General features: G+C 31.2%; 1 protein-coding gene across 2 annotated transcripts in view; it reads right to left on the bottom strand.

Moving 5' to 3' along the window:
* bib (MIP channel family protein big brain) overlaps positions 1-26,431 on the bottom strand; it is a 100,491-nt gene that overhangs the window by 55,753 nt on the left and 18,307 nt on the right. For both annotated transcript variants that reach the window (XM_088201311.1, XM_088201312.1), the window contains exon 2: positions 23,782-23,908. In XM_088201311.1, coding sequence (XP_088057437.1) covers positions 23,782-23,908 — 127 coding nt within the window. The remainder of the gene's footprint in view (positions 1-23,781; positions 23,909-26,431) is intronic.

Below are 26,431 nucleotides of genomic sequence, written 5' to 3'. Positions count from 1 at the left end.
TACAGAATCTAATTACTCGGCAAAAAATAAATTATTTTATCGTTTCGCATATGAGCGAATTAAGCGAGGCTTTATGAAAGAGCTTAGTGACAAAATTGTTTTTTGCATAAATGTTGTGCGACTGTAAGCCGAGGAAAAAGCCGAACAAAAGGAAGATATTATTTGCGAGTACAATACGCTTATCTCTCGGTTAAATGCCAAAATGATGTGAATGTTTTCATGTACGGTATGATAACGTATAAGGTCTGAAATATTGCACGTTGGATTGTTTTTAACATAAAAAAATTCTCATTCAGTCTGCTAGATTCTCTTCTAAACTCATGTGTCATTTAAAAATAGTATTCAGAATCACTTTGAAAGATATTATTAGATAACATCATGGTTACAGATAAGATCAAGTAAAGGCGTTGTCCTAGATGAAAATTTAACGCAAACAAATCATATGATTGATGAAAAAGAGAGCAGAGGCGAAGCTAATTTTTAACATTTAAATGTGACGTAATTGACGAGTTTGCTACAGAAAAATCGAAAAAATTTATTTTTATTTCTTATGTACATATTTCTCCTAATATAATTACCTATGTATTTATTCGTAAGTTGATTTTTATATAAAAATATATTAAAAAAAAATTATTGTTACAGATCACTTTGAAGAATTGTGAAAACTGTATGTTATATTGGCCACTTTTGATTTATTAAAAAAATATATTACTATTTAATACATGTATTTGAAAATTGTGAAATATATATAAAATAGGCGGGGAGGGGGGGGGGGCTGCACCACTTAGATAGTTCATCCTCAGGCGCCAAGTACTCTAGCTACGCCTCTGAGAGAGTTGTTTAATAAACATATATAAATCCAAAAGCGATTATGTAGAAAAATCCTAATTAACGTCAACAGGTATTAAGTAAATATGAACTATTATTACAGCTTACCTTAACCTAGCTCGATTGCTTAAACAGAATCATAATATTCATCGGTGAAATTAAAAAAAAATAGGTTAACTTAATCGATCGAAATTATAATTATATCTGATCTTCCAGACACGATAAAAATTAAAAAAAATTCTTTAGGTTCATACGAGATTCGAACCCAGGTTTTTCAGATATTTGTCACCGAACTATACCCAGACCTGCCAAAGGGGGGAGGAGGGGACAAAACTTGAGGGGCCTGACTGAAAAAATCATAGTAAGAATTTATTTATAAAAAAAGTAAAAACCGACCTCAAATAATGAATTTGAACCAAAGTAAACACTATTTGCGCTAACACAGTCAGTTCGAGAACTATAAATTTCATCATTATTCAATCAATCACGCTGGCATTGCACATTGACTTGTTCAATGTCAGCTATGAGGAGCTGGTCCAGTTCGTATCGATTTTCATATGCTTTGTTTATATTTTTTTTGTGTATTGAAATAATACAATTACTGTTTTCGTACTGGGGCTACCTGTGAGATTGCGATGGTCTTAATTTAATTTAAATAATTAAATAAAAAAAATTAAAATTATTTTATCCCTTTTTTATACATACAATAAATAAAAGCAGCGGAACATTGCCTTCAAAAGCACCCACTTTCTGGTAAGTACTTTCACAATAAACATTATTAATTAAAGGGACAGCTTGATTTTTTGTTTGTGCTAAAATTTGTTTGCAAATTATTGTTGGCTATTGTTTTTTGCATCTTTAAAAAATATTAGACATGGGAGGAAATATTCAATGAATGTAAATTAGTAGCAGTAAATTTAGGTATTCGGTCTGAATTTTCAGATCGACGAAAAATAAATAATGAAGAATCAACGACAGCATGTTTTATATATTGTTTAACGGTAAATTGTCAACTAGATTTAATACAGCAAAATAAATAAATAATACATTTAGTTTTAGATAAAAGCAAAAAACTACGAAGCAAAGCTAGATTATAAAACTTTTTATAATAATATTACGACTTACAATAAGTAAGAATTGAATGAAGCACATCTTAACCGAATTTTGAGCAATAAGAGAACGCAAAAAACAATTATCACTTCTCAGAAGTCAAAAATCCACGTCAAAAGCAATAAAATTAAATGAAAGCTAAATATCCGAAGGATGTAAAATAACAATGACAAAATATCGTTAAGGGTCTTTGAGTGCAACTGAGCATTAAATGTAACATACGTTTATAACGTAGAAAGGGGGGATAAGGCAGTCTTAAAGAGTGACTAAGTAATATTGTAACTAGATCAGCAGTGCGCGATCAATTGAAAGTTTAATGTTTCATTAATTAAATTATTGTTTATAAATACAGTATCAACAAAAAAAATCGTTGTTCGGCAAAATACTATTTTGCACTTAGTGAAGAAAAATATATTTAAAATCTTAGATAGACGAACATTTTATATTGTATTTCAAGGAAATACAGTTTATAATTAATACATGTTTTTTGGCTGCATCGGTAATTAAAACCTGATCTTAATTAAAATTAATTTCTATAAATAAAATTCTAAAAATTTCGACATTAAATGCGTCTCTTTTTATGAAAATACCTTACAATTCGATATAAAATTGAAAGGTATTTTAGAGTTTCTGTTCAATATTAATTTATCTCCCTTTTGAAACATGGTGACTCACTATAATATTATTTTTTCAGATCGCTTTAATCAAAATCAGACAAATTTGGCAGATTTTATACTGATACATCTATATAAGCAAATCTAATTATCATAATCATGAGATACGCCATATCTGATTTAAACGTAATTAACATCATTATCAACATAATAGTCCCATAACTGTGATATACGGTTTATGGCGGTTTAAAACGAATTTCCTTTCCCTTATCACTATTAATATGTGTTTGTGTAATCATAGGGATTTGAAAAGTGTTAACGTCAACTCGGACTTCCTGACAAGGGATTTCCACAGAACATTAAGGACATTCAGCCCTCATTAAATCTGGAAAAGTGACGTTAATGCGAGCAGAATCGTTATAACGGTGGACCTCTCTGTTTTTAATTTCAATAGAATGCACACATTTGGCCACCTATATATATAATTTTACATAAATTAATTATGTTATGTCATTGCGGTGTAATGTAATGTATGTATCAAGAATTTCATTTGATGTTTAATTAATATAGCAACGTCAGAAGTCGGTTTGTTACAAACGCAAACTATCTTTAATATAGTTAGGTTAATATCGAACGTATGTATGTTAGGTTAAAAACGTTTTTAAACTTTTAGCGGATCGTATATTAGTCGGAATAAATTGAAAGCGCTCAACTAGCTACTCTTAGTGGTAATTAAAACTTTGGATATATGCACCAAAACTCATCAGCATCCATCTGCGAAGTGCTGAAGAATAAATTAGACGTTCTCAGGTTCTCGTCCGAAGAAAGGGATGTTGCACTCAGAGGAATAGAAAATTGCGCATTAGATAAAGTGCCCTTACAGTGTTCAGAATTATTATCTCAAACGTATTCTAAGATATATGGGAGATTTTAAGACGTAGGGAAGTATGAAATACTAATCCTACGAAGAACATCTGCGCATCTTATTTTTTAGCACCTCAAACTAATAAATATTTTTAAAATACCAAATTTTACAGATATTTTTATTTTATATAAATATATTATATACGCAGTTATATATTTAATTTAATAAAGTGGTTGACAAAAATATATAGATTGCCTTAATTATTATTACAATTATACAAAAGATGCTTAGTTTCGCCGTGGGATAAATGGAAATAGCGTTTCAATTTATTTTATTCTTTCAAAATAACCTAATATTTAGTTGATTATTAGTATAAAACGAGAATCAAACATCTTATAAAACCTACCACTTGTCTTTAAATATTGTTCTGATATTCTAATCAAACTTTGTCCTTTTAATGAAAATCGCTAGCTAAACTTATAGACGTAGATAGATGTAGATGCATTTGAGTAAACTTTAGTATATGTTAGAATCCTATTGTTAGAATCCTTTACTTTAGTGTGTAACGCGCAGACGTTTAAATAGCGACTTGAATGAAAGTTGTCGCTTCATAAGGCGCCAGGTTCAACGACCCGATTGGAATATTGTTTTTCCCCAGTGGGAAAGTGTAAATATGCGGTTTACAGTAGAGGCAGTAGTGCGGAATGTTTGAAAAGCACCGAAGGTCCACAGCCCGTCCGAGTGTGAAAATTCGCAAAAAGGCGATAAGGGAAAATCTAGATTTCAAAGCTTTCTCCCTTTGAAACCGGTTCCACGCCATGAAAACGGATGTGACCTGTTTACTAATGCTTTGCTGGAAACTAAATTGGATCATTCAATAATTTACGTGGCAAAAATTACTTCTGCTTATTTTCTTCTGTACTCAACTGAATGCTCTCAATTTGAGCTTCATGCATTTTGCACAATGTATCAGTTGATAACAATAAATTAATGGACCGCAATTGACAAAAAGACCAGTAAAAAACACTAAAACTAATAATTTTGTTTAAGTCAGTCAAAATATGTTGGATTGTATAGGAAACAAACATATGTATAGATTAAAAAATGTACAAATGAGTCGGTATAAGATTTTTTTAGCATATTGATTATATAAAAAGTATGTCATTTATTTTTTTGCTAACTGGCAGATGCTCACAATTTATGGCTTAATATTTAAATATGATTAATGAAGTTGAACAATAATGTAGAAAAATGAAATATATGTGTTATATGTATATATTTATTTATTTATTTATTTTAAATCTTCTATTGTAACATGACAGGCGATAGCTACTAATTTAGAAGTGAGACACAAGTGAGTGCCATATATTTTATAAATTATAAAAGCTAACAATCAATACAGATTACTAGACACGACCTAGCTCCATTTTATTTTAATTATTCATCCGTAAAATTAAAGAACGCCTAATCTGTGATGATTGATCCGAATAATAATTATATAATAATCATTAATACTAAATTCCCAGACTCGATAAAAATTTAAAAACACTAGGATATGCCATCTATTTTTTCAGGTATTAGTTTATTTTGCTGGCATGTTATACTCGAAAGAACTGCTTAATGACTTTATGCCGAAAGAATGCCTCTTCATGAGCTAAGATTTAAATTAAGTACTCTAATTATGCAACTCACGAATCTTATATGATTATTCATGATTCAAATATGTATTTAGTGTTATCATGTATGTATCATATATTTATTCACATACATATTTTCGTATCAGCAAATAATCCTCACTGTATTAACCGTTATTCAGTATCATATTTCTCGTATTATCGCCTCGACCTCTGTGTGACTAATTGTAAAATATCGAAGCACATAACCGTTAATTTAACCGCGATTCTAATAAGTGTCCACTTAAAATTTGCACCTGTCGTTCCATGTTAAATTTATGAATGCTAATAATCGACGTTTATCAAAGTTGAATTTTAAGATTTTGTGTTTATGTAAATGGAGTATTTCGTTCGGACTACCACGTGGTCGCTATAAATTATGCAAGGAATTTTCGTACTTTGTTTTAAATGCACGTCGCCGACAAAAGTTCCGCATTACGTGCCGCAGACTGTTTATTATATATTAAAATGTAATAATAACACGTTTTAGCCCTTTTATGGCTTTTTTATTTTTTTAATTGAGTAAATGAAAAAATTCTATACTTAAAACATCAATTAATAGATATTTGCAATGAGCTTTCACTTGAAAAACTTTGCTTACCTCAACATAAACAGCTTTTTTTTATACAAATTACTTCTAATACTATGACTATAAAATCAGTAAATCACTGAATTGATATTTTTCTTAATATATTTATTTTTATTATAGCTTTAAAAATACTAATGACAAAATAAGTTTGATCTATATTTTATATACTGAAATTTTGCTGATCGTTACTTGCTAATAAGAAAGCACATAAAAGCTCACTTCAAACCTCTTCTATATTTTATTGCGATTGAAACTCGCAGTAGCCGTTTAAAAAAACAGAAATAATTTTAGTTGAGCTTTATGAACCATTAATGTTACAGAAAGATAGCTCAATCCTATTTATCGATAGGATATACACTCTCAATTATCTGGGTTAATGCTAGGAAGGACCTGCATGGATAATCCAAACTAGCAAATTTTATTTGATTTAAAAGTATGAATAATATATTCACAATACAGATTGCCCACATTTGAAAGGGTCTTATTCTCAAAACTCACGTTAATTTACTGAGATCAAAATGATCATCTATCATTAAGGAAACAAGGCAATAGCGTAAAGAATGGGATCACACACCAAAGCCCTCGTTACGACCAGAAAATCAAAAAAATAACACGAATTTTGTTCTTACTATATAAATATTATCCGTCATTGAAAGAATATTTCTTTCTTGCGAAACGGTCACGGATATAATAAATCACCGTATTCACAAGATTTTGGTTACAGTATATAACATTAGATAATGCCCATCAAGCAAATGTCACTATTTTGCTGTTCTAGGAAACGAGTACATCTATTGACTGGATGATTGCCGCATTATTGTGATTGGTCAGAAAGCTTTGCAGCCCTGGACTCCGATGAGAAGAAAGCAGTCACAAGCAGACACTCGAAGAGATCAGGCGTGCCGCCCGCGGACAATATACCGTCATGGGTGCTCACATCCCGAGAGGGACTCCTCTATACGAGCACCACCGTAGCAGAGAGGGATCATCCTCCGCTATACTATCGCTGTCACGCCATCTACAAAGCTTTTGAGGACTTTCTACGGACATCATCCCTGCGCCGATTTTTATTCGGATAAAAGGCCATCCGAATAAAAATCGGTATTTTAAGGTTTGAGAACCCTAGGGGTGTGACTTTGTATCCAGTGAGACGCTTGGTAGAATCTAGTTACAGTTTTACAATTGCGACAGACGATAAATGGCGAGATGTTTTCTCCGAGCGGTGGTGGAGAACCTAGCGCTGGGATGATGTCCATGAATTATTTTTTTGTGTTTTTTAAATGTCTTGACTTTCTTATAATTGTGATTTTAATACTCTGAAATTAAACAGATATAATTTACGTATTTTTCTGTGGGTAACGTAGTTAATTATAGCCAATGGAATATGGATTGGAATAATACGAAATACGTTTTATAATATATTTATTTTAGTTGATGGTATTACATGAGCATATTCTAACGAACTATGGCGTATCTGTTACGTATTTTACAATATAAATTGACTCGACTTTCAATTTAATTCATGGAATAATCACTTGAGCCACGCAAAAACCATTTACCCCACATATATATGTATATCTAGTTTCCGTTTTGACTAATCTTTGAAAAATGCATTTATACGCGTTTCTCCCTAGCGGATCTCGGTCTCACTTTAAAACTTGCTCGTTCAAACTTGAACTTATGAAGTGAAGTGAGCGAACGGAGGCTTTTAGTGCCTACCCTATATACAGTCGGCGGGGGGTTGGATAAATTTATAAGGGTTAAATCTTTACGACTAACGCCGGGCTAATAACAACTCGTATCTCGTATGTAATCGCGGATCTTTACGAATACCGCGCCACAGAGTGCCATTTTACCTATATGCTAAAGCTTTAGTAAACACGTTTGGACGCATTCGATCTCACAAACAGGCTTTTATCGCGGCTTTGGCAAACAAAAACACGAGCAGAGGTATCTGGCGGTCGAAAGTGAAACTTGGGTCGTTACGATGTGGATACTGGCTCGAGAACTATCGGAGAACAGAGAGGAAGAGGACTCAGTCATAAATCATCAGGGCTCTCTCTGCTATTTCGGCGATTTCGCTTTTTTCGCACGCACACTATCCCCATGGAAAATGGAAGCTTTCCGCAGACGTGGAACTTTTCGTCTAGGTGCGTATGATAGATTTACGCTTTGGTAACGCATTACGCGCCAAGATGAAGATGGGTGTACGTTGTTGATACAACGGCAAGGGATATGTGCCTTTACGAGTATAATATATTTTTTATATATTGATTTTAAGCTGTCAACGTCTAGCAACCTTAACTATATATTCTTGCATTTATATATTATATATAAATATCAGCTTATTGAATACAAAAAAAATCTTTACAATCAGTGTTTATTACATTCTATTTAAATAATTTATCAACATCAATACCGAGTGAAACTTTAAATATATTAAATATTTTCAGTACTCAATAGTATCAATTTTAAGAAAATTGAGTTAAAGATTGTATCGAATAAATACTGATGAAATATTAGAAAATGAGAGACAATGACCATTAATATGATTTAAAAAGAAGTGGTTAAGATATAAAAAAGAGGCAAACTTTCTATCTTTGATATATTTATATATTTATATTTCTATATTTAATAATAGTTTTTAATACTGTAACTCGATATTATATTTTGCAGTTGTAAAAGTCTGGCTTTAAGTTATATAATAATTTACATAATATCTGAACAGCTCTCAATTGTCGTTAACCGCATTATCAGGCATAACTGACATTGACATAATTCAATTATTGATGGAGTTTCGAATGTCATCTGCATAAGTTAACAGGTCAATTAAGGCGTCGAATATCCATGATTGCCTTGAGAGTGTGATAAAATTATTATCGCTTTAAAAAACGTAAATATTTTTTACTGATATAATAAAATTAAACATGTTACTAAAAATAACTTTAAAAATACAGATATATAGAAGTTCACTTTGAAAGTTTGATTGAGATTCGAGTGTGTTTTAAAAGGGATCAAACAAACTTTTTGCAACGTTATTGAGTTTTAACGCAATGTACGAATTCCCAAACCCTCCTACGTTTTACGATATGTCGTTCCGACTCATTGGTTTTCAATGAAGCATTAAAATGTGTTTTGACCGATCGACTCATGTGTGTATTATTATGACTAGACAGTGTCGAATTTCGACCAGTGTATAGTGAGACCAAAAGTTGAGCAATAATAATTATTTATAAAATCGCATACTTTTTATTTAGCTAAATTAGATTATCGTTTTGTGTATAACAATTATTTTAATTTATATTTTAAATGATACGTAGATTTAGTTACATCTTTTCGACAAATTATTTTTGGTATATTTGGATTAAAATATACGTTTCAGATTTTTTTTTAAATATAATGCTGAGAGAAAGTTAATGAAACTTGTTGAGCGTCAAATAAATGCCTTTTAATATAACAGAATAAAATAAAAATAAAATTTCTGTAATCATTTATATAATATAGTATATATTTATATCATTTTTTTAAGGAGGTATATTATTATCACAAAATAAAAATAAAAATAAATTCCTAATGAAATTTTCCGACATTTCATAGGCACCAATCTACATATTTAATCAGAATGATCTTGGAATATACTCTTTCTGTTATTATTTTTATATTAATCAACGGTTTAAGCTAACAACGCCCTTAAGAATTATAATTTATAATATCACTTTGCTGCAAAACTATGAATCAGACCTAAATCGTGAAAAATTGCTTTTAACTAATCCAAATTTTAAGTGTCGTCCACTACAATATTTTGAATTGTTGAAATTGCGATATTCTGAAAGCATAATGCATATACTGCATCTAGGGATTCCAATCCCGGGATCCCGAATCCCAGGATCCCGGGATCCCGAACGATTTTCAATACCTGATGAGTCCCGGGATTATAAAACATAATCCCGAATTTTTTGGATTGGTTGATTTATCAAGCACAATCGAATTATTATTGACAACATCGTTATATTTCGTGTACAAACTTGCGCGAGTTGCACGTGTCATCTGTGAATCTTTGAGGCTGTGAGTCCGAACGTGCTTTTTCAGCAGCAGGCTGCTTAGGAACCAAAATCAGATCAAGGTTAAATGACAAAACACTTGATGCTTTGATGTTACTTCGTGAGTTTTATTCAAAATAATGTTTTCAATTAATTGTGTCTATGAATGTACATAGGTATGTGCATACATTGTCAAAAGTTCATTTTTTTCTTCTCAAATAAATATATAAGACCTTCCCTTTTTTATTTTTATTATATTATTTTCTATTTTAAGTCCAAGACTAAAATTATACGTACTTAAACATTGTACGTTATAAAAAACAGATGTAAAAATATATTGTATTATTCATTTTAAATTATTTTTATCGATAAAATAACATGAAAATTATCCCGGGACTGGTCCCGGGATCCCGGGATCGACTAATTGCAATACCGAAATCCCGGGATCAAAATTTTGGCCCGGGATTGGAATCCCTAACTGCATCATGTAATTTACCTTTTTTTCATAAACATGTGCGTATAAAATATTATTAAATAGTAACCAAATGGATCGAAAATTTTAAATATATGAAAACTTAAATTTAGGTAGAAATTTTTCCTTGAAGCACGATAATAATCAACTAGTACATTGCTTTGGGCTCATCCTATATTATAACATGCATAAATATAGATTTTCCTCCGTTTCCCATTACAATTCGGCGGCGATTTCGACAGAGCGAGACGAGAAATGCGAAAGCACTTTTTAATTTTCCGTTCATTTTTCTTCGATTTCTATTCACTAACCGAGGAAGGAAAACCACCCTGCGTCCATGCAAATTTTCCCATTTTCAATTTTAGCACACTGAAATGTGCACACCGAATAGAATGAGAGCGGAAGCATTCGCCCTGAAGCCTCGACGCTATTTCCTTTCTGAATTCCACACTAACCCCCCGTCTCGCTCCCACTCGTCAGGTCGAGAGGATCATGAGTGAAATAGAGATACTTGTGAAAAAGTTCGTTACGTTTGCAGTCCTGAATATTTGGGGTGTACAACGAGAGGCGATCGCATATCGATACGTTCACTGCCCCGAAACGAAATAATTTAGTGTGGCACCCTGGCCCCGTTATAAATTTTTGCAGCGGATAATGTCACGTTCACGTTTTTTCTTCCTCATTTTTTACGGCACGGACGTGATGTACGGTTTTTAAAGATAAATCTTTATTTATGTTATGTGTGTGTGTTTGGGATTTTCGTTGAACGAGCTCACATGGGGATGAAACCCTATTGCATCGGCGACTATATTATATGTGAAAAGTTTTGTTCCGAGTATCCATATATTACATTTCTAGCAATAAAATTTAAATAAATATGGTATATTTAGCTATGTATATAACTCAACAGATTGTGCTCTATCTTATATTTAATAATAATATTCCTCGTTGTCAGGTCAATATCATATCAACTTTGTCGACTTTGATTGAATTTTTAGAGAAATAATAGTGTAATTTGAAAATTATAACTGAATCAATGAAAAATATAAGCAATACGCATCAGAAAATTTTAATAAGCCTCTCGCAATTAAATTATAGTGCTTCAGAAATATGTACATATTACATACATACATAGTCGTATTATATTATATAATGGGAAGCGACGCCATTATACCCAGCGCCTATTGTATATGTAGCACCAATTGAGAACAATGATTACTAGATTTAATTAAAATTTCAAGTAATAGTTTTCCTATTATGCCCTATGGATTATGTGTGAATATACACAGTTAGCTTAAAAATACCAAATATTTTTTTATGTGTTCTATTATTAATGCTATAGAAACGAAATAGTAATTCAATAAAATTCGATTCATGATTTAAGATAATGGCATCATTGGATTTTTGAGATTTCGTAAGAAGTGGCAGTGTCAAAGAAAAATAAATAAATAAGAACATATTTTAAAATCCTTCTATTGTTATAAAAATAACAATGAAAATTTAAAATTTGCGTAGAACATTATAAAGTTGATCGCAGGTAGATAAATAAATATATTATTTTTAGATTTACTAAATATATAAATTAATTACACTTATATTCTCACACGCCATAATTTTAAGCAGTCTGTTTTTAAAAAACACAACATGATTTTAAGTAACAATTGAATATTACAAAATAGAATATCTTTTTTTTAACAAAATATATTTGCCCTAAAATAGTGTTTATTTAAACAAATTTTATATACTCTGTTATGTTCTTAAATAAACCACTTTATTATTTAATTTAATTACCACGAATTTGATATTGTTCTATACACATAAAATATTCTGAATTGAACATTTAATTATCACAAATATAATTTACCTTTTAATTAACATTTCCATAACGATCCCAGAAATTACTACAGGTCATGTATGAATTGTATAAAATTGTTTGGCGTTGTTAAAAAAAGCAACACGAAACGACCCGTGTTACTTTTCGACAACACTATACAACAGCGTACGAAATAAACAAGCGTCAAACGTCGTATGCATACAAAATTACTTTTGTTTGCTTATTTTACTATGGAAAAGCATTTCTGTGTATATTTTTCTTCCGTACACGTAAAATGTCGCAGTACACGTTCGATCGATTCAAGTGCACTAATGGAACAAAGTGCCTAATGAAGCGGATTAATTTTGGAATTAAACAGGCTTTCCTGTTTAGATTGGTTAGATTATAGTCAACATAGGGGATTTTGGGCTATAACGCGCTTTGACGTAAAAGCCACAATGCCAAAGAAAGATCAAGATTATAATATTCCTCTATAATATACATATATAATATAAATCCAAATGACTTCATTTAGACACTTCAGCTTTATATAATGAGGGTTCGTTTTTTGTCATATAAAATTGCTCCAACGGCACAGGTTAATTAGTATAACATATATTATAAAAAATATAATAAAAATAAATGAAATAATCTCTAACATACGTATTAAATTAAATTATAACCCAACTCCAGAGGCCCTACAAGAGTTAATGGTCCGCTTCGATATCTGTATCTTAATTAAGAATTGATTAATTACTCAGTACTACGTTTTTGACGTGTTACGCGAAACCGCCGTGGGTTTGTTCTGTAATAAATTAACAGGACCGTATTAACATTATTTAATTCAATAATACAAAAAATGTTTTATTTTGTTGTTGAGATATCGATTGTAATTAATCAAACTACATGGCCCATTTAAAAAATAAGTAAATCACTTTACCTTATGATAGTTTAAAGTTACTCAAATTCACCTACTAGTTAAATAGTTAAAATATATGTTTTTTTTAATTCATATTTAATGTTCGAAAATAAATGTAGCGTTAACATTGTTAGGTAATCCCGAAATGAATGTCGTTTTTTATTTTAAATTTTAACAGTCAGTCGTGCTTTGGACGTATTTTTTTACGTACGTTTTTTTGTTAAATCTAGGTTGGTACACATCTGAACAAAAAAATTGAACCCCTAAATTTACGATGGCAGAATTTACACTAAGTTAACACTTTATACTAAATTGCATGTAATATGAATTTCATAAAAAACATTTTTGGAATGGTATGCGATTCATCGGATATATTAATGTCAAAGATAGTTCAAAAAAAAAAATCGAAGGGAAAATAGCGATATCAAGAATAGTCCTTGACATGAAAGACCAACAAAGATAGACGATAGAAATTGAAGCAAATCCTAATCAAACTATCCATCGGATATGAGAAATGGGTTTTGTACGACAAGTAGCAAAATCTACCTAGAAGCCCTAATAATTATTTTATTTGTATGGTTGAAATGCAAACGGATTGTACATTACGAAACTCTTAAACATGGCCAAACAATAACATTAAGTTTATATTGTGATTAGCTTGATCACGAGGAAGTAAAAAGGCCTGTACTTTTCAATAGAAGTCGATTAGTTCTACAACACGACAATGCACGTTCCTATGTTGCGAAATTGATTCTCAATAAAATCAAAAAAATCTCATCCATCTTATACTCCAGATTTTTCTCCTTCCAAATACCATTTTTTTAGATCGATTCAACATGGAAAATAGTCGAAAGGCAGACGATATAAAAGGGGGGCTATTGGAATATTATGAATAAAAACCTTCAACATGTTATGCTATTGACATTAAAAAAACGACCGAGAGGTGGGTGAAAGTTATATATTATATTTAGAAAAAAAATATATTTTAAATCCTTAAAAGTAAAATAAACATTAAAAGTGTTTTTTACGACATTTATTAAGGGACTACTTAATATTGATCATAACATTAAAAAAGTTTACTAAATACAATGTGTATCATTAGATTAAAAGCAATGAATGAAATTAGAATGAAATTATCAGTACTTTCATGCTATCGGGGACCATTTTTATAATATTTTTTGTACTAAACAAGCTTAAGACATTCCTTTTGAAAATAAACCTAACCAAAAACAATATTAAAAAAAAAACTTGATAATAGAAAAAAGTACCTTATTTTTTAATATAATAAATATGGCATAAAACTAACAACAAATAAAGGATATTGATCTAATGATTGTAGTAGTTTAAGTAAAGTATAGAACCAAAATAGTATTTGTAAAATATAATTTTGATAAATAGATTTTTGATTATTGCATAAAAAAGCTTAAAGGCAAAAAAGTGTAAATTTTAAAGTAAAATAAATAGATAATCTATATATTGTATTATAATATATAAAACATTATTAAAGTTTAATTTGATGATAAAAACATACAATATATTTGTAACTAATTATTTCTCAACATAGAAACTTTCAATTACAACACTAAATAAACCTTCGAGTAATAAGATATAAATAAAAATAAGACCGATGACCTAAATGGGGTACAAAGTAACCCCATTTATATTTGAATATTAATAAGGTAAGAGTTTTTTTCACGTTCTATAAATTGCCATATTTTTGTAGATTACAACACTAGCAAGTATTTGATTAAAAAAGTCGTGCTAAATAAAATGAATTTTATTTGGAACATCCAGGATTTTTTTTTTCAAATTTAATCGTTTTTTTATTTATACAATATAACCATTACATATTTTCTAAAATAAAAATAAATACCTACTCTTTTATTAAAAAGTTAACAATTAGTTAATCAGACGCCATTGTAGCATCTTCGCAACTTATTGCTTCAATAACACTTATTTTAATTGGAATGGGAATTTCTAAATTATTTACAGGCACTTGAGCCTTATTATTATTATATTATTAATGCTAAATAATGTTTGAGTTGGTTTTTTAATATTATTCTTATTCTTTTTATCAATATTTTTTTAGAAAAGCCATACGACAAAAAATAATATACAGAAATATATGTATTATATATATAGTATGTACATATGTGGAATTGTAGCATCAAAATAAGGTTGCAATTTACGGAATTCGCTCGGGGCGCGTTCCACTAAAAGCGAGAAACAAAATGTTTGTAAGAAAATGAAAAATATGAAAGTGCTAAAATGTGTAAGTATGTAGGTTATTTCTCTTTTAAAAAAACTTTTAGAGAATCTTCGATCAAACACTGGGGCTCTATACTAATTAGTGGAACGAATTTTCGGTGACATGCAAATAATGGTGTTTTTTATTTAAAAGTATAATTCGATACTAATTCGTTCAATATGAGAGATCAAATTAAGCTGTACAAATTGTAGGATTCGCCATAAGCTGATTATGAGCAGCTTGTTTTGACCGCGTTATGAGAATATATTTATATAATAAATGGTAAACGTAAATCCTCTGCCATATTTGGCACACGTGTCAGCTATTCAGTACCGCATTACCACGTAAGTAAATTGAGATCATTATTTAGACTGGAAAGTTTAGTTTCTTGACTAAAAGTATATGTAACTATTCATATGGAGGGTTTTACATAAAATAAAATATTTTTTAAATTATTAGGATGAGTAGTAGATTAATTGGATAAAATATTTAAACAAAAAACATAGTCTGTAGTTAAAACTTAAGCATATTCAACTCAACTGAGTAACTGGAGATCTTGTATATTGAGTAAAATTAATGAATTGCAACTGACTTTATATCTGAAATTTATAGCAAACTTCTTGACACAAAGATTCTCAGGATGATATTGAATATTCAACCAGTTTGTTCAACATCAACCAGTTTGTTCTCAGGATGATGTTGAATATTCAACCAATTTGCTTATTAACGAAGTTTGCTTATTAATAAATTTTAAAATGCTCACAAATATGATATACATAAAATCGGGCTTCAAAACCACACACATGTTTTGGCGCCCATCACCAAATGTCCTCAAAGGAAACAGATGTCTGATTTTTTTTATCAAAGTCCACGTGTTGTCTTCGAAACGGATCCATCTGCGAAGGGATAAGGGAGGCTCAGCAAGTATTATATAAAATACACACACAGAGCGGCGATCGGCAGCTGCGAGAAAATCTCTCCGCTCGATCATCTGCTTATCTTAAAAATACATTACATACTGTAGATATATGTATGCAGTATCAAGGCTTGTTTTTCAAGTGGCAGAGACCTCATTTTCGAGTCCTCGTCAGCTGTTGTCTTTTGCGATAAGTCGACGGAGTTTTGGTCCATGTCGCACGCAATCTTATTCAATTATAAGCACACCGAATCGCCGACTGCACCTGCTCTTTCATATATACTTTTTTTGCTTACAAAACATACAGGTTTGATGAACGGAACCGAAAAACACCTGCTCGTTACGGACGAGGGTCCGCGCCTCTAATTATGCAGCCTCCGCACGAGACCGCGATTCCTTCGCGCTTCGTTATTTCTGTACGATTCGTTCGTTTCCGTCAATGTTTGGAAATTTATAATGCGAAAACGTGTGCAAGGTTAAAGACCCTTATGGTAATGCATAAAAATGTAACCTAACCTATGTAGTAAATAATTACAATCACCAAATAAATAAATATCACCAAAAATCAATTATCTATTCTATTAAATACAACTACATTGTTAATCCATTATCTAGATAAAAAAAGTAATTAATAAATAATTACAATTCAATCTGCTTGATATAAAAAACAAGATGCAATTCATAACCTTGCCGAACATTAAATAGATCCGGTTTTTGTCCCTAAAATGAGATAAGTTTTTATGTCATGAAGACAGAAAGGCAAAGTTGTACAATTGTTAATAAAATAACTTCACAAGAAAGCTTAAATTAAATATGTAAGCTAAGATTTTTCGAATATTAAATACATTGCGGTTCTCTAGAGCAGGGATCAGAAAATTACGGCCCGCGAGCTAAGATTAAATTTTACATTTTCAAACTCGTTAAAATATCTAAATAAGCGCTATAACGAAACGGCTAACCGTCGAATTAAGGAGTTACAAGATATGACAGTTTGTGGTGCTCCTATTGCTTCATATACAACTGTAACGTTACGCAATTATAATTCGACAGCGACTGGGTGTAACGCTTTTTGCGGTATTTCGTTCTCATTTTAAAACCCGCGAATATTCATTACATCATTCTCAAAACAAAAAAAAAAATATTGGATTTAGAATGTCATGATTTTAAATCAAAATGGAGTGTGATTTTGTTATCGAATTAGACGACAAAACATTATGTTTATTGTATGAGGATCTTATTTCGTTAATATTCAAAAGCAGCAATCGTAAAAGTTGGAAAGTTAAAGAAGGAATTTTTCATTACGATTTTTTTCGCTAAAGTAAAAAAAATGAGGCTATAACTAGTCATTTAATGCTAGCTCAATTATTAATTTGTTAATAGTTGCAGCCGAAGAAATGTGGCCGGCAAAATAAATACATTTCCATCGATCAGTTTTTCGGCAATAACAATTATTATAAGGGTGCGGCATTGTGAGTAACATCGATAGGCAATTAAATAGCAGAGCAAATAATTTTAAGTGGTTTTGTTTCGGCCTCACCCAGATTCTCGGCAGTGGCGTAGCTATGGGGAGGGGGGGGGGGGGCGCCCCGGGCGGCACTTGCTTGGGGGCGGCATATTCGCGATGGGATCGTCTAATGTGGTTCTTAACCCTGAATGCGTGCACACACACACATTTTATTTTAGGAAATGCTGATTTTATGACCCTGAAAAAATGTATGGAGGGAGGGGGGGATTTTAATGATCGTCCCGGGTGGCACATACTTCTCGGTGCCTTTGCAGAATCCAGATTTTTTCCAATGCGCTCTATATCAAATAATAATAATCGCATAGTAATATTAGATGCTATTGCAAACAGTTACTAAGAGAATCAGGGTTTGTCCAACATTTTTAATTCGAGGGGTCAATGTTATGTTTCAAGTGACTAAAGAATTAACTTTAATGAATAGAACTACAGACGAAAATATTTTTGTACTTTTTATTATAATTGAAGTGAAATCGACTAAAATGTGTCACATCTAGGGATTCCAATCCCGGGCCAAAATTTTGATCCCGGGATTTCGGTATTGCAATTAGTCGATCCCGGGATCCCGGGACCAGTCCCGGGATATTTATCATGTTATTTTATCGATAAAAATAATTTAAAATGAATAATACAATATATTTTTACATCTGTTTTTTATAACGTACAATGTATAAAGTACGTATAATTTTAGTCTTGGACTTAAAATAGAAAATATTATAATAAAAATAAAAAAGGGAAGGTCTTATATATTTATTTGAGAAGAAAAAAATGAGCTTTTGACAATGTATGTACATATTATGTACATTCATACACAATTAATTGAAAACATTATTTTGAATAAAACTCACGAAGTAACATCAAAGCATCAAGTGTTTTATCATTTAGCCTTGATCTGATTTTGGTTCCTAAGCAGCCTGCTGCTGAAAAAGCACGTTCAGACTCACAGCCTCAAAGATTCACAGATGACACGTGCAACTCGCGCAAGTTTGTACACGAAATATAACGATGTTGTCAATAATAATTCGATTGTGCTTGATAAATCAACCAATCCGAAAAATTCGGGATTATGTTTTATAATCCCGGGACTCATCGGGTATTGAAAATCGTCCGGGATCCCGGGATCCCGGGATTCGGGATCCCGGGATTGGAATCCCTAGTCACATCCAATGGTTAAGATGGAACAGGTTAAGGATTAATTTGAAAAAAAATATAAGACTTGTGACAATGCAGTGTGTTCAAAGCCTCTGATTATTCATTGTATTATTATTTACTAGCAGGTACTTTGTGGGAAATATTTCAATCTATCATGTGTTATTGAACCAGTTGTGTCAGCGGGTAATTTTATTCGCTCTCGTGATAGAAAACGAAAAACCCCGCCTTTAGTTTCTATTATCGAATACTGAATGGCTTTGGAAATTATTATTTGCTGTGAATATTGTAGGAATTTTTAACGAATTCAACTTAAAACTACAAGGAAAAACAATGAAACTAAAAATTTAGTTTTGATTGCTTGTCCACTGAGCTTAAAATATTTACGATTTAACCCTTCACAAAATATGTTTGCCGACTCTATGGAAAGCTTTATGCGTCATTTCTTCAACAAATCCAATGACTATATGTAAGAAGAAAAAAGGTAAGATTCATGATTTAAAAAATCAATTGAAAATTTTTTTAGATAACTTCAGAACACTACAAATAAGGCAAAATATCAGTAGCACTTAGTTGAAATAAAATCGTAGAAGTGATTTAAATGTAATTATTATTAATATTCTATTCGTTTCATTTCAGAGACAATTTCATTATTGAGAGAATAGTAATGTTTTATTCCCATGTCAGTGTCACAATTTCGTAAACGAAAAGGAAATTAGAAAACGAGCGTCTCGTGTTTGAAGAAAATAATTAATTATTTACAATATTATGTCAATATAGCAAGAGATACGATTATATACTTCATTTATCTTTTCAGTCAACAGATATTTTTTTTATATTTACTGTTTTGCCCAGTTCCTCGTCAACAGACATTTACCTGGTAATTTATTAGTTTGATGTGATATTTAATTGGTTCATGCTTTATTACATTTAAGTATAAAGCATACATTTTAAAGATACTTTGCATCGTATCACCCGTGTACGAGAAACTCGATTATATTATTCACCGCTTTATTTAATATTACATTGTGTTACTATTATGTTCCTGTTATGTCATGTGTACATAGGTCCCGAAGGCAAACTGCAACACGACTATGTCACAAACACAATACATATTTATGACGTCTATCAAAATTCATTTTCATAGTATACTATGCATACTCTGGTAAACGTAATGAATTTTTAGCTTATCGATAATACTGAAGCGATAAAACGGAATAGTGACACAGAGAGTGCTATATTTGGCACATTTTACGGCTCGAAACCCTTCTTTGCCACAGGTTTAGATACGTCGATAAGCGTATTCAAAGAATAAGCTTTCCATAGGTTGACAGGTGCCACGAGAAAGACGATTTGCATTAACTGGTGTGATTCGAATACATGTGCGTATATCTACGCGAAATCGATAGGCTTCATGGTTGGAAATAGTTTCGAAACGATGAGGTTTTATTACCTGAGCTCGGATACGTCCAGGTAATAAAATTTGTGACGGTTTTGTGTAAATTTCTAGCTGACCTATTGATGCAATGGATCCTTTTGACCGAGGTAAGAATTCCATTGTCAGTTATCTCAGGTATCATTTTTTAAATTAAGGTGAGCTCATGCACGTATAAAGATGCGACAATTTTGCTGAATATTATAGAGCGACTATTTTTGATATTTTTTTTATGAATTATTTCGATGATAATGTATACTATAATATTAATAATAAATATGTTTTAAAAATAAATTAAAGAAGATAAATCGTAGTAATAAATAAATTATAGAAATATGTTATAGAAATAAATTTGGTCATTATAATATGTATTTAGTTTAATAATTATACATATAAATATTTCAGGTACATTTATTTAATGTAAATATTTAATTATAAGCATAACATTAAATACGAATTTACTTCAGATTACTTCAAATATTGCTCTAAAAAATTACTAATTTCCCACTGACGACATGAAGACAAGTCTTTGTTCGGCAAGAAAACGGATTCTTGTCGGTATAAATATGAAGAAGGTACGATTCCTTGCCACAACTGAGAAAACATTGTTCCCAGGACAATAGCACAGGAAAGTTTCCATCGAGGCATTTGTACGTATGTACCTAGACCAAAGTTTGTGAATGGCGAAATCCCGACCGTTGTTTGTTGAAGCGAAAATCGATGAGACGAAAGCGGACAGATCGTCCATTAAAAATATAAGTGCTATTTTTAAACAATTAAGTTTAAATTTATTAAAATAATATGTATAGAATATGAAAAAAGATCAGTTGGACCAGTCTAGACTATATTCACAAAAACATTCTTTCAATTCACATTTATCAAGACACCGTCACTTTTATCACCAAATAAACACCGTGCATTGTATCACATTGACGCCAAATGTTTTAATACTCGGATGATCAAAAGGAATATGACAACGCTCTTGTAAATATTTTTCATCGTATGTAAACATTATAAAAGATATTTATACGAGCACGTTTGCCTCAAATGTAATGGAAAAATCGACCTGGGTACTCGCCTCATGAAACATTCAAGAGTCTTTCGACCCTCAAACGAAATAAACTCTCCTTTTTTTATTATCAGTCTCACAAGACGGATGGTTTGTTTTCGACTTAGAACAATGAAAAGTTCGATTCGATTGTCGTCATAAATTTCGTGCAAATGATTCACTTGTATACAGAAAAACTTTGATTATTAAAAGTGGTTTCAACAGAAAGTGTCAATCTAGGTTATTGTGATGTAGGATTTACCTTGCAAATTAGATGAGCTTTTTCCCAATATAGTCTTAAATAATAGCTAAAGGTTATATAATATCATTTTAATATAGTTTATGCTATAAATATAATAGCTCTTATAACATTTTAGTCGTAAAAATTGCAGTAGAAATTGAACAAAAACAGATAACTACAAGAATACAAAATATTAGTATTATTACTATCAAAATATTAGTTTTTCTGTTTATCTATAGAATTGCATTGACAGTACTTAGTAACATTAGCTCAATGCTTTTTATGTGCTTGCTAGTAGAGTACGCTCGGGATAAGAATTCCGGTTTGTTATTGTGTGCGTGAACTGTGTGGCTCAAAACAATTTCGCTCAGAATATTTAATTTTTTTTATTTTAATAGAAAATATATGTTTATTTAACATACATACATTTGAGCTAAGTTGTAAATTTCAACGGACAATTAAAAATATATTATATAATCGAAGAAACCAGACATTGATATCATTAATTAAATATTTGCAAAATTCAAAATCTTTCACTGGTCAAAAGAATAATAAAGTCTTTAGCTATTCTTCAACAGCAAAAAGATATAAAATGGGGAAAAAAATTATTCGCAGATTGTTTAATGGCTCGACGACTCTATTAAATCATTAGAATCCACTGAATAAATTAAAAAATTATCATTGGCGCAAAGATAAGAATAATAACTTTTTTAAGCCTTACAGAGAATAGTGTAAAAAAAACCAACAACGTACGGATTAATGGAAAAATAATTAAAATATTTTAATCCACGGGTAAGAGAACGAATAACTTACAGTATATATTTGAAGCCTTGATATCAATTAACCCAGATATGCCCAAGAAATTTTGTTCTCTTAAAATTTCATTTATAAATAAAAAACAGTGGCGCGAGTTTAGTAACCTACCCATGAGACAGTGGGCATATCTGGGTTAAACCAATATCAACCCAAAATTATTTAAAAGAAATCACTAGAGAAGATCGAACTTCTGTGCCACACTGCACTTTAATGACGAATACCAGCGTTGACGAATCAGCGACTGTCCTTAAAAGAGAAAGCGAGACAACGAAGTACACGCTACATCGCTTCTCCCTCTCATATACATGTACACGCACACAATAACAAACCGGCATCCTTATCCCGAGCGTACTCTAACACAGCTTTCGATACAATTAAATGAATCATCTATATACCTCAGGTTACGACCAAAATATGTAAAACATAAGCACATCTCTAAGGTATAAATCTAATTATAATAAAAAATAATATTTTTTCATAAAAAATCTGATCATTCTATTTCAGGGACAGTTTTATTATTTGCTATATTATACGAACGATATGGGAGGTATATAAATTTGATTATATCCGCTCGAAACTGTTCATAATCTCTTTACGCAGAGATACTTTAGGTTCCTTTGTGTTTTCCGCGTTTATGTGTGCTAGAAGGGTTGAATTTTGCAAATTTTACGATTTGGTATAAAAAATATGTCCCTAACGCGTCATCCCTTAGGCAAGATCGCAATTTGCAAAGGAAAGAATACGACTGAAGCATAAAGAATATTATTTTTGTTTGTGATGTTGACATATTTCCATACGTGCAGAAAAAAAAATGTTTTAGCTACCACTAAAAAAATACGCATGGCTACACTTTCGCATAAACACTCTTTTTACTTTAGGATCGATATTGAAAAATATGTATAATATCTGAGTGAAAGTAAATGTGTACAATATACTTTTATGCGCCCCTATTTTTCGCTGCTTATTAGTTTGTTTGCGAGACTGAAGACGTCTGAAAATTAACACAGGGGATGAAACTGGGTCGGATAAGCGGTTAATTGAAAACTGGGGCGGTTTTGCGGGGTAATTTTGCATCGTTCAAGTCGGAACACAGTGGGGCAAATTATTTAATAAAAATACTATAAAAAACATAAGCTATTGTAGCTTTCTATAGTCGGCGTACCACGGGATTGAGATTCGACGCAAATAAACCAATGATTTGTCCAAAAAAACCTTTCTTGTTATATTAACGCACATAGATCGGAAGGCGGCTCTTCAGAAAGAGCAGAGAAAAATAATCTATCCGAGGAGAATTTATGCAAAATCTGATTTAAATGTATCAAATGGAGTAAATAAATTAAATTATCATATATAGATAATATATGTAAATAATTTTGCTTTTGACCCACTGAACATCCGGATCAAAATTGACTATAGTTCAGTCGTTCGGACGAAACATATCGCGTAACTACGTGTTTACGTTTACAAACATAGAGTGACTTACCCGTACAGTAGTGCAGCACCTGCTATGCCACCCCCACAATGGGCTGCCACAAATAGGGCAGCTCTTAGGGGTGTCACCTGTCTGGTCAGGGCCAGTGCTATAGTCACAGCCGGATTCATGTGTGCCCCTGAAATACACAAAATAAAATTAGTAATTGCTTTTTTTAATCAAGAATCTAGAAAGTTGTATTTAAATTATGTAAAGCTATGAAAGGATGTATATATGTATATATAACCGTAACATTCAAACAGGTTAATGATAATTATGAGTCATGTGTAAACAGACACAACAAAGCAACACGTAGAAGTAATAATTAATATGTTTTAATATCACCCTTGTTTCACGAAAAGCAGCCATTGTTATCATTCTAAGCGTTTTATTAATATCGGTCAGTAGTATGATGTTGATGTTAATAAAAGTTCTATAAATAATTGTTTCATCTTGATCTTGAAAACAATTATTTACAAAATCAATTAACTGTGTTTGACATAAGCAGTTTTATTGCATTAAAATTTATTAAATGTTTTAGGTAAACTGCAATAATTAAATTGGGTATATAAATAAAGATACTGCAGTATGTAATTTTACTATTTTAAAATCAGAACTACTGCAGGTAAAATATCAGATTTTGTTACAGTTTGATCATATGGGAGGTATATAAATTTGATCATATTTTTGCCGATCGCATATTTTAGAGATATGTGCTCCCTTAACGGTCCCAAATGGACGATTTCGCACTCAGCAATTACACATACGATACGCTGTGAAATTTAATTCGTATGAAAAATTGTTATTGTACATCCCAATTACAGCGCAATCAAATTTTATTACGTCCGTTTAACGCTAATGCAATTATCCTGTATAAGCGAGAGGATCGTTTTATTATACCATACATAACTCTCGACGATTCTCAACTTTGTTCCACTTCGTGACACACTTGTGTGCTGAGTTGTTTGCTAAAGTTAATAATGTGTTCAATTGAAACGCGCGAAAACAATGATAAATGCACATACAACGTGCTAGGAATTCTGCGTAATAGAATATAATGTTTAATAAATCATCTCTTGGGGTTTAGGTATGTAAAATATATGTACATACACAGTTACGCATTAACAGTTAAAACAGAATATTAATTAGAAATTAATGGATAGCATTAACTGTATTTAGTATATATATAATATTTGTTATTACCTTACACTGTATATTTTTAGCAAAACACACGTTTAATAATTCAAAATCTGCAATAAAACCATTCGAGCTTTGTGTTTTCAATGAAAGAGATGCAAATTAAATGACGAGGTTTTTCATTACTCTGCGATGCTTTTAATGCGAAAATAAAAGCGACTGTTCAAGAGAAGGCGTCAATATTATGATTTTTATGCAGCGACATGAATTCAAAATATGTATAAGTATTTTTTTTAAAGAATAATATGTAGTCAGACACATATATTTTTTGTTATCAATACATTTTTGAACAGACGAGAAATACTTGCGTCAATCAATGTAAGAGTCACAGAAATCGTGATGCCAGTTGCAGCATGTTTATTCAACTCAATTGATATGATAATAGACAAAGATAATACTACCGGTTAAACATTGAATTATAAAATCCAATCCATGAATAAAAATGATATACAATAGTAATGTATTGATAAGCTTCAAACTTCAACTTCTAATTCGCATTCCCAGGATAGAAAAAAAATCATAAAGACAATAAATGTGCCCTTCCTATCAATTTTATGGCAAAGTGGCAAAACACAAAACGATTCAACATAAACAGGTTCGGTTTTAAAATATATATTATTCAAATATACTATTAAAACTGCTCATCGTGCTGTATATGACCGCGTAACCTCTGAGTATATGACAATTTGCTTAGCTCCTAAAATTGTAGAATTTGATGAAACGACATTTGAATTTGTTGCAATATGTTTGAAACGATCTTATTAAAGATAGAGCCGGTAACATTTTAAAGATTAAAATATTAGTAATAATTAAATTTTTGCCACAAAGATAAGTTAACGTTTAATATGATATACAGTATTATTCATTTATGTCCTGATTTTAATAATTACACACGAAAAAATACTTAACAATCATTTATAATTACAGTATTTTTATATTATTTAAAAAAAATGTTTCTAAAGCTCTAGGGATATAAACAGTTTTAAGCCACGTCGGACAGTTGACATTAGATTATCGAGCAGAATAAAGAGGATAGTGCACTTCCTTATTCTTGGCTTGATGTCATGGTTTCTTTAACCTTTGGCTAATCGCTCCTCCTCCAAGTCTCTTAAAATACCATAACCGCAACAGGCCGCCATTCACCAAGCTTTTGTAATTAACCGGTCATCCCTAGTGAATATTCCGCAGATGTCCTAGGGTTAAGTTTTTGCATTTACTCAATCGAATCTTATTTGAGACATCGAGGCCCTCTTGATCTTGATGATCAATAGAAAATCATCTTGCCATTCTAAGGATAACGTCACCAAAACGGACTCAGCCGACAGCATTTTCTAGATGATATGACGCCGAAGGTCTGTGCCCCAGAATAATATACTCCGTAAACCGTTTCTCCTGTAGCGTATTTTATTATTGTTTTTTTTTTGTATATAATATTTCAATAAAATTAATTGCAACTCCCTCCGCC

This window comes from Plectrocnemia conspersa, unplaced genomic scaffold, assembly GCF_051122295.1.
Source record: "Plectrocnemia conspersa isolate PC_06_02 unplaced genomic scaffold, ASM5112229v1 ptg000013l, whole genome shotgun sequence".
In the NCBI taxonomy this organism is placed as follows: domain Eukaryota; kingdom Metazoa; phylum Arthropoda; class Insecta; order Trichoptera; family Polycentropodidae; genus Plectrocnemia; species Plectrocnemia conspersa.
The sequence above is the reverse complement of the archived record's forward strand: the minus strand, read 5'-3'. Positions and strand labels throughout refer to the sequence as shown.